Genomic DNA, 12,342 nt, shown 5'->3' on the forward strand with positions numbered 1-12,342 from the left:
CTTCCAGCTTCTCCTGTATCTCCTCTGCCCAGCCCCAGGCTTTCCAGCCATCCACCAGCCCCAGGGACTGACTCCCTGTCTTGTGGCAGAAGCACTTGCATTCCCTAAAGCTTGTCACCTTCCTCATGCCAGCCATGATGTCTAAGGCAACTATAATCTCTCAGCCATGTTAGCCACAGTAACTTTGATTCTCTGATAAAACAAAAATCGATATTCATATATCATATACCCAGGCCTACTTTACAGTACTATGGTCAAAGAATTTTATTTGTACATAATGCCAAGAAGATGAGCCCACAAACACAACTCCTGTTGAAAGAGGCAAGGAAAAAGGTATTGATGCAGAAAAAAGAGGCTATGATTGCCTCAAATGAAGACTGATAGAAAAAAAAAAACCACAAAGCCAAAGGCAGGTATTAGACAGTAGCCTCAGAATTTTGTCTCTGTTACAAAATCAATGAGCAATCCCAGATGAAGACACTGTTCCAGAGAAATCATAAACTGGACTTGCCTGGAGCACCAGGTGCTAGGCACAGTGACACACACCTTTAATCCCAGCACTCTGAAAGCAGAAGTAGGTGGGTCTCTGAGTTTGAAGCTGCACACTGTGGTCTACACAGTGAATTTCAGGCAAGCAAGGGCTATAAAGTGAATCACCTCCCACTCCCAACCCCCTAAAACCTCAGAGGATTTCAGTCAAACCTGCTCTCCTCTCTGTTGTCCTTGTCTGTCACAAAGTCTGCATGAAGCTGTGGCTTCTCCAGTCGGGGAGGGCCACAGGAGACACTAACACCCAGCTTCTAGCCTGGGGTTAGTCCTCCTGAGACTTCCTCAAAACACCTAGTTGAGTAGACAGAGGCTATGGCCTGGGACTTGCCCATAGCTCCCTCTGCATGCAGAGTCTTCCTGTGGTTGCCAGTCACTGTCACTGGAAGAGGAACTCACTTCCTGTCCTCCTCTGAGCCACCTTTCCTCTGACTGGAGCAAATCAAAGCAGGTCTTGCCACACCGCTTCGAGGAACTGAAAAGTATCCACAGCAAAGAAATCTATTCATAGAGTGCGTGTGCTTCACATCCCCTGGGTGGGACTTGGGCTGCAGAAGACTGAGTTTTGTTCTAAGACAGTGGCTCTCAACCTTTTGTGTGGTGACCCCCCCAACCGCAAAATGATTTCCTTGCTACTTCACAGCTATAATTGTGTTACTGTTATGAACCATAATATAAATATCTGTCTTTTACGATGGTCTTGTGTGGACCCCGTGAAAGGGTCATTTAGCCCCCAAATGGGCCATGGCTCACAGGTTGAGAATCACAGTTTGAAGGGGGCACTACCTTTGGGGAGAGCAGATATCAAGAAACAGAGATTCCAAGATGGCAAAGGATCTGTGTCCACTTCTGGGGATCTGAAGTGTAGATATATTAGTGTGCGTGAGGAGATTTGGCCAGTTCCCAACAGACCCTGGGCTCACTGGCCTTTGGTGTGTGTCTCAGCCTTGCTGCGTAAAACAGTGCTGACTATGATGCCTTTCACAGCATGGAGATCTTATTCAGAAACATGGCAAGAGAAGAATGAGGTGCACACAAGACACAAATTCATTTTATTAATATTAACTTATAAGTTACCCAGTCCTGACAGCATGTTAAAAATCACCTTTTAAAAAGACGATATAGACATTCTCTACTGCCAGAGGACAGAGAATCCATTTGGTGAGGTGAGTCCTGCCTGGCACAGTCACCTCATTCATTAGTCGAGTCAGTTCCGAGGGAGGGGAGTACCTGGAGTCCTCTTCGGGGCTCTCGGTTCTCATGCGTACTTAGTTCCATTTGATTTTGGCATTGCGTCTTCTACACAGGAGTTCTATCAAGTGTTATTTCAGAGGCAGCAGCAGGGTGAGGGAGTATGAGCCCTCAGGTAGCCTTGAGTGTTTTCTGGAATTGGCTGTCAGACTTTGAAAACAGCGAGCTTAGCATGGCTTACACAGCCTTCCCGCCCCTGCCCAGGGCAGGGCCTCAGAGCTGCAAGCAGCTTAGTTCTTCACCTGGCTCTGCAGACATCCAGTCTGGATTTAAGATGCCCGCCCCGTCTGGGCTAACTGTGTCTCATCTCACAGTCATTTGGAAGGGGTCTCCAGGCCAGAAGATTACAATAACTATTGCAATATAGCTTTAAAACAGCTGTCACAGTTACTCTTCCACACGGCACGTCTGTCTGCATGCTTACGGGTTCTGAGCTGTGAGGTCATTACTACTCTGGCAGGAATACTCTGATCTACTGGGTCCCAGGGATGGGCACTTGGCCCTCCCTTCCCATTAAATAGCATCTTGGGAAGCGAAGTCCTTAGTCTTCTTCATCAACTCCCACACTTAGTCCCAGGGATGGGGCCACAGCACTTTACAGTTTCTAATTAAACAACTTTTAGAAGTGGGGAATATGAGGATTAACACAATATCAGTTCTGATTCAAATGAACTAGCTTCCTGAAATTATCAACAATCTACCAAAAACGGTGATCTTTATCCATGGGGGGGAGGGGGAGGAGAGAAAATGGCAGACTTGTGAAACTAAGTCCTTTGTGACAAAGGGGTAGAAATGGTATCTTTGCATGTTATATCTCTAGACAGTGCACGATCTCTAATCTCAATCATTTTAATTTAGGAAATGTATTCGATTAAGCTCTTGAGATGCAGAATGGAGCACACCTGGGAGCAAACCCTTCTGTAAAATTAAAAATATCATTCAGCGGGAACTGTGACTTTTAACCAGTATGGGTTTTAATAATCCGAATATTTAAAAAAGCCCTCCCTGGCTTAGAAGTCAGGGGTGACTGTATTTTTACTATCACTACATACATATGAGAATACCGACTATACCCAACGTCTGCCAACTACTCCAGCTGCATTAACAAACATGCATAACAAATATAAACTCTCACCTGACATCAAATTCCCTCATTTTTAACATCTTTATTAATTCAGTGTCCTTGAAAGTGCCCTTTCTTTGTTTGATGTTTTTAACATTTTGCTTTATAATCTTTCATCTTGTGCAGGGGAAGAAAAAGTGCAGCTGAAAAGGTTTTAATTTTGACAAAGTGAGGGTCTCACCAGCTGAAATCTTTTGGATATTTCCCACAGGGGAAACCACAGTGCTGAACTCTGAGTTGCTGGCACACAGCTGGGCGGTCAGGCCACAGCAGACCGAAGCAGCACCTGCCCTTCTGATTGCCCAGCGGATTGTACTGTTGCAGCGTTCCTGGCCCTGGGCTTTAAACATGGCTGTCTTAGCCTAGTTTGGGTGATACCCTTTAAGTTGTAGCAAAGAATTAAAGGTAACTGCAGACAGGTCTCTGACAAGGGTCAAAGGTCAATGGTACACTGACATCTTAGCACCTTTCCACTTCAGGCTAGGAGGAGCATTGCCTGGCTGGGAGCACTTGGTAACTTCGGGTGGTCCTTGTGGAGGTTGAGTCCCAGTAAATTTAGTTACAAAAGTGTGTCTCAGTGGTTCCAAGGCTACACCTATGAAATTAGAAGGTAAGCCATTCAGGTTCCTGCCTGTACAGTGGGGTTCATATACATCCAGTGTTTAATTTATTTTTGCTTTTACTTTTTAGGAGCTAACAGCTAAAACTGTATTGAAATGCCATAAAGCTTTAAAAGTTGTTGTAACAAGCCCTACCTGGCCCTTGGTGGCTGAGAGCTTAAAGGATCTAGAGACCAGAGGGTCTCTGGTTCAGCATGTGGTGTCTTGGCTGGTGGCCCCTCACCACAAGACCACCTCACACTTTCATTATTTGTCTGCCTCTGACACCTCGAAGAGTCTCCAAGAGAAATCCCTCCTTCCAGGCTATTTTTTCCCCTTGACAAGTTCTGGTTGTATGACTCAACGTGAAAACAGTTTGGGGGAAGGAATTATGAGCTGCCTACGTCTTGAAAAGCTGTTACTCTAATAGTCTTAAATAGGCCATTGAAATGTTGTTGTGTATTTTTATGTAGTCAATACAATTCTTAGACTTCTCTCCCACAGCTGCAGGGACTGCATTCAGGTCCTCAGGCACCACAGATATAAGCCAACCTGCTTTTAAAAGGCAAGGCCATCGGAGTGTTTGCGTCACCCCCGAGATTTCCTTTCAATGCCTATATATTTTAGTAGCATAGGCACTCAAAACATTACTTCCTGGGCCTTATGGTTAAGCTTCCCTTCTCCAGGTCTTTAACATCTTAGCACGCACGTGACTTTAAGCACACTCTTAGCCAGTTCTAAGAAAGCTTCTCATTGCACAGGCCCGCACAGAGTCCTGGAGACAGCCACCCTGATCCAGTTATGTTTTTCAGTGTGTGGGGTATGAACTCTGAAGCACTGAGGGGCAGTGCTCTGAGCCCATTGTGTCTCGTGCCAAGAAGAAAATGTCCAGCTAACACGTAAGGTTCAGAAGTTTAATGACATCTTTTCAATTCTCCTTTTTAATCTTTTAAATTTTTTTTTTCTTAGTCAGACTTAGCCAGCAGAGTGTGGCTTCCTGTCTCGATGACCTGAGTGCCACAATTCGAACAAATTCCAACCAGCCATGACGGAGGCTGCAGTCAGCGTGTGAGACAAATCCAAGGCCTATCGATCAAGCAGGGGGAGGTCTGCTGCTCCACACCAGACTCTCCCACCCCCAACAGCCCCTCAGGCTGGCTACTTCCTGCCCCACCGAGAGAGTCTGTGCCCTATGCGTTTTTTTTTTTCTTTTTTCTTTTTTTCTTTTTTTCTCTAAGCTTGAATCTTCTCAAGCGTGCAAACACAGTTACGGATTGTTCTGGGAGCTAAATGGCTCAGCATCTTGGCACTTGGTTGTTTTTAGCTTTTCAACAATAGCCACTGTTCGCTCCCCTCCATCTCCATCCCTCTGTGATGAGGCAGGCATCCGATGAAAGGCTGGTCACGGCGTGCCCCCATGGTGTCAGTGCGGTGGCATGTGATGGTTCACATGGGGTGTGTTTGATCCAAGAAAGCCCAGCCTTTGCTTGTTTTTCCTTTGTTCTGTCATCTGGGGAGAGAGAGAGCGTGTTCAGCTGGCTTTCTCAGTTCTTCCCCAGTACCTGCCGGCCACTGAGGTCTTGTTTTCTTTCCCAAGAGCCCACTGTCTGGTTCCACATATGATAACCACAAAAGAAATTATTTTGAAAACTAAATTACCATAAACAGAGGTAGTGAGAAAGAGCAACCATTGTCTCTGTGGTTAGGAAACGGATCTGTTGTGTTCTTATCACCGTTGCTGTAAGCATTTAACGGCTACCAAGGGGCCTGGTGATATTCTGTTTTATGAGTGTTAAGGACCGTCATATGATAGAGGGTTGATCGGGATGTTACAGTGGCAGCCATTAGGAACACCTGCCTTTCCAATGAGCTTGGCTATCTGAAGCCTGGCAGGATAAAATCTATCACCAAGAGCAAAGGGCTCCCTCCCTGTCTTTCCACAGGGTGAAAAATGCTTGCAGGGGTTGTGGGGGAGCACCTGCTTGCTGAGATGCCACCACACTGCAAGGCATACTTGGGGAGGTTTCTTTCCTGGAGTCTCTGGGTCCCCTTGCTCACAGAGGTAAATGGCTCGAGCCTCCCTACATCCATCACCCCCCTCCCCACTCCCTTCCCCTGAGCCTGCTGACCTGCTCCTTCAGCTCTGCCAGCTGCCCTGACAGCTGCTTCACCAGACTCATCGTAGACTCCAGCTTCTCCTGCAGGTTCCGGATCTCATTTTGCTCACTGTCACCTTCGTTGCTGACAAGTGACATGGCTCGCATCCGAGGAAACCAGTCCAAATTCTTCTCCTAGGAGGAAAATAAATGCGCAGGAACCAGATAGTGAGTGTGAGAGGGAGCTGGAGGAACCACAAAGAATGTTTCCACGTATGACTGTTGGGATTTAAATCAGTGTCTCAATTAATCCCAGCAGTCTGGAAGCAGGAGGATTGCTTGGACTTCAAGGTGAATTTCAGGCCAGCCTGGGCTAGATAGCAGGATTGTCTCAGAGGAAAAAACAAAACAAAATCTCTCTAAGTATATATACCAAAAGGTCCCTCTCTGGCTAGAGGCAGAAAGAGGCAGGATTGGAGTCAAGGGGTTAAGACTCTGGTCCTCATGGCCTAAGAAAGACCTTGTCAACAATGACTTCCTCCAGGGTCCCAGATGGTCCTTGATGAAGCAGGCATCCAGTGATTCTGATGGAGGATGGGGTAGGGTCTGATGGTAGCAAGAGTGGACTGAGTGAGTGTGTGTGTGTGTGTGTGTGTGTGTGTGAGAGAGAGAGAGAGAGAGAGAGAGAGAGAGAGGGGCATGAACTGCTCTTGAGCAGAGTTGGCAGAAGAAAGGGTTTCGGTTCCAGCCACCCATGCTGGGTCCCTGCTTCCATCCTCACCTAAGGTTCTTTACCAGCTTTGCGGCCTGTGGCTCCCGTGGGGAAGAAGGGAGCAGAAGGGCACAGTCTGGGGCTATTCTGTCTGTCCCCTTTGGAAGCACTGTATTACAGTGGGGTGATTTCCCCAGATGGCAATAGCTGGCACCACTTCTGCTATTTTCTGGGCAGACTGGGTGTGTCCTCTGTGTGTTTCTCTCCCTTGCGGTAGGCACCCATATGTCTCAAAGTCTGCCTAACTGTCCAACACCAGAGAGCCACACTGTATAACTTAGACGTATTTATCAATCTTCATTTACTGCAGAGTAAACTAATGTGCCCCCCATCTCCAGCAGGCTAATCACCCATGTCAGAGCTGGGATCCTAAGCCTTTGTGGGTGTGCCCTGCCGGCCTGCCTGTTTCTCTGTACCTTCATCTGACAGCCCTGCAGGGAGCGTCTTGCTTATAGCTCTTTCCCTCCCAGGTAAGTTGGGGAATTGGCTGAGAAAACCTCTTCCAAGTAGCTTGGAACCACAGGACCATCAGATCTGCCGGGGGAGGGGGGTCTTTACAATTTCCATCTAGATCTTGGCATGGTGTATGTGTGTGTAGGAGAGAGAGAGAGAGATTGATTGATTCTTCATGGTTCCTTATCATCAGTAACAGAAAAAAAATGATAAAGGATTACAGAAAAAAAACAAAGAGAATTGCATTTAAACAGGGTAACTCACTAGCATTTCAAAGGAAGACCATCACTTTCTCTGAAGTTCAGAGTGACAAACTCACTCAGTCACTCCTACATTGTGTGTGTGTGTGTGTGTGTGTGTGCACGCACACACATTTGTGCCTGTGTCAGACAAACTGCCCGAGTCAGTTCTCTCCTTTCATCAGTTGGGTCCTGGGAATCAAACTATGGCCTGTTCAGCCATCCCTCTGGCCCGGGAAAATGGAGTTTGGCCTGAAATCTTCTGAAGCCAGGGGTGATGATGTTTGTGCAACTATGTAAATGACCTGACTGCTGCAGACCTATATTTAAAACAGTGAAGGCAGTAGCTAACATCATCTGATTTCTGGCACAGTGAAACTATCAGAATTTTCATATTCTTAGGACAAATCCTGCAGTCCCTGCAAGTGACCAGCTGCGTTGCCTTCAGGCAGTGAGCCAGCCAACATCTCAGATAGTAAGAGAGACACCCCCTTCTAGGCTTTCGAGGAGACTAGAGAGCAGAGAGGACTGCTAGAAAGCTGCCTTCGCCAAGATGCTAAAGGTGTAATAATTTCCTCATGTCAGAGTCCCAGAATTTTCCAGCTCTTTTGGGGTGAGTGTGTGAGATAAACAGATGGCTACCACTGGGTTCTTCCAGAGGAGAAACTATGTCTGGGACAGAAAATGGAAAAAACTCAGGGGATTTAAATAAAGGCTTGCTATATAACTTCTTTATGTCTGAATAAAAATGCATAACAAAGCAGGGAAATGGGTAGAACTGAGACCATTAAGAGAAAGAATCCAGATTCAAAGATGAGTATGGTGTGTTTTCTATCATCGGAAGAATCTAGAGTTAAGTTTAGATTCTTAGACCACAAGAAGGTGAAAAGGAAGTTTAAGACAGCGTGGATATTTAAGAGGGTGTACATGTGACTAGGAAGAAAGGCCTTTCGTTTGCTTGGGGCACAAGTGTTGGAGAGCATCAGGTGACAGAGTCAGATGATCCTAAATCGAGGGAAAGAAAAGCCATCATTTCCAGGGCAGAGGCAGAATGTCCTCAGCAGATCACTCCTCTGCCAAAGAGACGGAGAACGTAAGATAGAGTATGTGAAACCATCTCTTCAGAAAGGCGCTACCGGGCTGGGTCAGTTATGTTCAAAGCCGCCTGCTTTGCGGGGAAACAATAACAGAGGCTCTCTCTCAGCGGCTGCTGCTGGAGCTGCGGGGCCATGGGACTCTCAGTCTCTGCTCTGTCTGCATTGGTCCCTTTGTTTACTCGTTCCTTTCATAATTCCCGCCTGTGATTCCTGAGCCTGTGCTAGGCACCAGGAAACAATGGTAAGTAACACCCAGCCCAGCCTCTCCCTCCTCTAATCCCCAGCCCTTCACAGCTGTCAAAGGCAAGGACAAGTATGGCAGAGGAGCCAGGGAGCAAAGAAGGTCTGTCCCTGCCCTCTGGGCTCCATCCTCTCTTTCCCCACTTTGGATTTTCTGGCTACTCTATTTGTCAGGTTTCTTCCTCTACTGGTATGTCAACTGACCATATCTGAAATGAAGGTATATGGGTAACTGTACAATGCTTAAAATTAAGAAATGCTGAGATCCTTGCTCCTTATCACTATCAGTGAGGCTAGACTTTCATCCTCAACTGCGCCCACCCCTGCTGTACCCACACCCATGACCTTAAGGCTCAATCTCCCTTCAAGGAGGGGCACTATACCTGCACATGTGACTCCTCCTACCCCTGCAGTAGGCATGGAGATGATGACATGCCCTCGCTTGCCTCCTCTCATTTATTCTTCAAGGGATTCAAGATTAGCATTGCCAATTCCACCAGGAACTGTTACCTGAAGAAAAGTTCTAACCCCCTCATGCCTGAAGTTTAGCTATGAGCATTTTCTAACTCTACAGAAAGTCTGCTCTGGGTTTAGAAACCTCACTGAGCTTGAGGTGAGCCAAGACTACTACTGATACCCCAAACACTGGGCCCTTAGCCCCATACAGCAGCTGGTCAATTATCTGACAGATTGGAGTAATAGGACCCAGTGCTTCAGCCACCCACTCAACACAAAAGGCAAGGTTTCTACAAACACTACCAGATGCCTAGATCCCATTGCAAACACGAATAAACAAACAGTAAGTCTCTACCAAAAATTAGTCCTCCCTGTGTAATGTCCCCTGAGAAGAGCAACTTAGATGACACACATGATAATGGTTCAAGTAGAAATAATGAAAGATGATCAAAGAATTCAGAGAGGAGACGAATACCAGATTGAAAGATTGCAAAAAAAAAAAAAAGAAAGAAAGAAAAAAGAAAAAAAAAAAACCACAGTTGGATAAAATAACAAACAATTCAAGACATGAAAACAGAATCCAATAAAGAGATAGAATCTCTTAAGAAAAGCCAAAATGAAATGGCCCTTGAATGCAAAATTCATGAATCCAAAATTCATGAAGTCTAACAAAAAATTTAGAGGAAAGTTTATCAAGAGATTGGACCAGATGGAAGAGAGAATTATCAACTCTGCAAGACAAAATAGAGGAATTAGATCACTTGGACAAAGAAAACGCAAACCCCCACAAACTCCAAGAACAGAGCACATAGGAACTCAACTCTATAAAAACTCAAACCTTCAAAATAAATAAGTATAGAAGGAAAAGAGACCCGGGTCAAAGGAACAGAAAATATTTTCAGCAAAATTATAGAATAAAAATTCCCCAATTTAAGAAGAGATGCCTATCAAGGTCCAAGAGGCATACAGAACACCAAATAGACAGGACCAGAATAGAAATTCTCTACATCACATAACAGTCAAAACAAAGAGGTTGAAAATGACAAGAAAAAAAAAATCAAGTCTTATACAAAAAGCAGGACCACCAGAGTAACAGTTCATTTTCCAGTGGAGACTATGAAAGTCTGACAGGACTGGACCCATGTTCTACAAGTTATGAAAGACCACACAGATGCCAGCGCAGACTTCTATACCCAGTGAAACTATCAGATGTAATGTATGACCACTAATCCACCTCTGTAGAAGATACTGGAAAGAATACTCAGGTTTGAAGAACAGGATCAACCTGCACAGAAAGGCACAAAACAGTTCCAGAACACTGAATCAAAAGAGGTCTGAAAGAATATCATATAATCAACAAAATGACAGAAATTCATATGCACTGTTCAAGAATAGCTCTTACTATTAAATGATAACAATAAAATTAATTTGGTCTTAACTCCCCAATAAATAGAAACAGACTAACAGACGGTATCAGAAACAGGATCCATCTTTTTGCCGTCTTCTGCATCAGTGACAGAGTAAGTAAATGAAACCCAGAATCATGCAGGTGTAGCTAGTCTAATATTTGGCAGAATAGACTTTAAAACTAATCACAAGAGATACATGGGATTCTTTATTCTTATTACAGGAAAACCCCAACAGAGGATATTTCACTCCTAAACATATATGCACTAAACATCAGAGCACCCAATTTCATAAAAGAAATACCATTAAACTTAAAAACATAGATCAATCCCAGGACAGTGCCAATAGGTGATTTCAATACTCCACTCTCACAAACACACGGTCATTTGGAAAAAGGAGGAAGCTGTAAAGTTCAATCACATCAAATAATCCTAGCAGACATCTTCAGAGCATCCTATCTAAAAACCAAAGTACACACATTCTTCTCTGTAGCCCAAGGGATTTTTACAAATAGATTACAATGCAAGTCTCAGCAAATATAGGAAAATTGAAATTACATCCTGAATTTTATCTGATCGCTATGGATATCAACAACAATAGAAAAGACAGAAACTTATGAAAGCTGAACAACATACTTTTTGAATAAAAATTTGGTAAAGAAATCAAGAAGGAAATTTAAAAATTCTTAGAACTGAATAAAAATGAGGACCCAGCATAGCAAAACCTCTAGGACACGATGAAAGCCACCACAGGAGGAAAGTTTACAGCATGATGTACTTATATAAAAAAGTTAGAGATCACAATTAAAAACAAAGTGGTGCACCCAAAAGCCTTGGAAACATGAGAGTAAGTAAACCACAAGAAAGAATAGATCGGAAGAGACACTCAAACCACAGTTGAAATTAATGACAGAATGAAAGTAAATACAAAGATTCAATGAAACAGCTATTTGAAGAGATTGATAACCCTTTAGTCAAAGTAACCAAAAGAATTAGAGGATCCAATTTGTTTAGAGAAGAAAAGGGAGGCACCATAACATACACTGAAAAACTTCAGAGGCTTATTCAAATATACTTTAAAAATTGATTCCACCAAACTGGAAAATGTAAAAGAAATGGATGAACTTCTAGATATATATGAGCTACCAAAATCAAACAAATATGAATTAAATGATTTAAGTAGACCTGTCACATGCAATGAGATGTCAGTAATTGAAAATCTCCCAACTAAAAAGCCCAGGCCAGATGGAGTCACTATAGAAGTCTACTAGACTGTCAAAGACATGAAAATTCGCAATAAAATACTTTCAAAACTAATTTGAGAACATATTAGAAAGACTGTCCACCATGATCAAGTCAGTTTCATCCCAGAGATGCAGGGATGGTTCAAGAAACTTAAACTACCATACGGTCATCTCTCTAGCTGTAGAAAAGGTCTTTGACAAAAATCCAACATCCATTCACAATAAAAGTGCTGGAGAAATGAGGGATAGAGGGTATAAGCTCAATATAATAAAGGTAGCATACAGGATTCCTCAGACAACATCTTCCTAAACAGGGAAAAACTGCAAGTAGTTCCACTAGAACCAGGGACACAATGGTAATCCCTTTGCCTACTCCCATTTAAGTAGGCAAGTCCTGACATCTTAGCTAGAGTAGTAAGACAGGTGAAGGTAAAGTGGATACAAATAAGAAAGGAAGAAGTCAAAGTATCCTTATTTGGAGATGATACAATTCTATTATGTAAAACTTTCCAAAGGTTCCACCAGATGACTACTACACCTGATAAATATTTCAGCAAATTAACAAATCAGTTAAAAAAAAAACAAAAAAAAACAAAAAAACAAAGGATTGGCCTTCATACAAACAACAAACATACGGGGAAAGAAATAAATGAATACCTTTCATAATAGCCTCAAGAAAAGTAAAATATCTAGAATAAGTATAACGAAGACAGGAAAGATTTGTACAACAACAACAAAAAATCTTTTAAAAGAATGAAAAAAATAAATTGAACAAGAAACCAGAAAGTGGCAAAACCTCCCATGTATATACATTGTTACA

General features: G+C 43.6%; 1 protein-coding gene across 3 annotated transcripts in view; it reads right to left on the reverse strand.

The window, feature by feature from the left end:
• Positions 1-1,570: 1,570 nt before the first annotated feature.
• The window catches only part of Itpr2 (inositol 1,4,5-triphosphate receptor 2), a 393,960-nt gene continuing 383,188 nt past the window's right edge, over positions 1,571-12,342 (reverse strand). For all 3 annotated transcript variants that reach the window (NM_010586.2, NM_019923.4, XM_017321411.2), the window contains 2 exons: positions 5,649-5,810; positions 1,571-5,029 (listed from right to left, as the gene is read on the reverse strand). In NM_010586.2, the coding sequence (NP_034716.1) occupies positions 4,943-5,029; positions 5,649-5,810 (249 nt within the window). In that variant the 3' untranslated portion in view covers positions 1,571-4,942. The remainder of the gene's footprint in view (positions 5,030-5,648; positions 5,811-12,342) is intronic.

This window comes from Mus musculus, chromosome 6 (genome assembly GCF_000001635.26).
Source record: "Mus musculus strain C57BL/6J chromosome 6, GRCm38.p6 C57BL/6J".
In the NCBI taxonomy this organism is placed as follows: domain Eukaryota; kingdom Metazoa; phylum Chordata; class Mammalia; order Rodentia; family Muridae; genus Mus; species Mus musculus.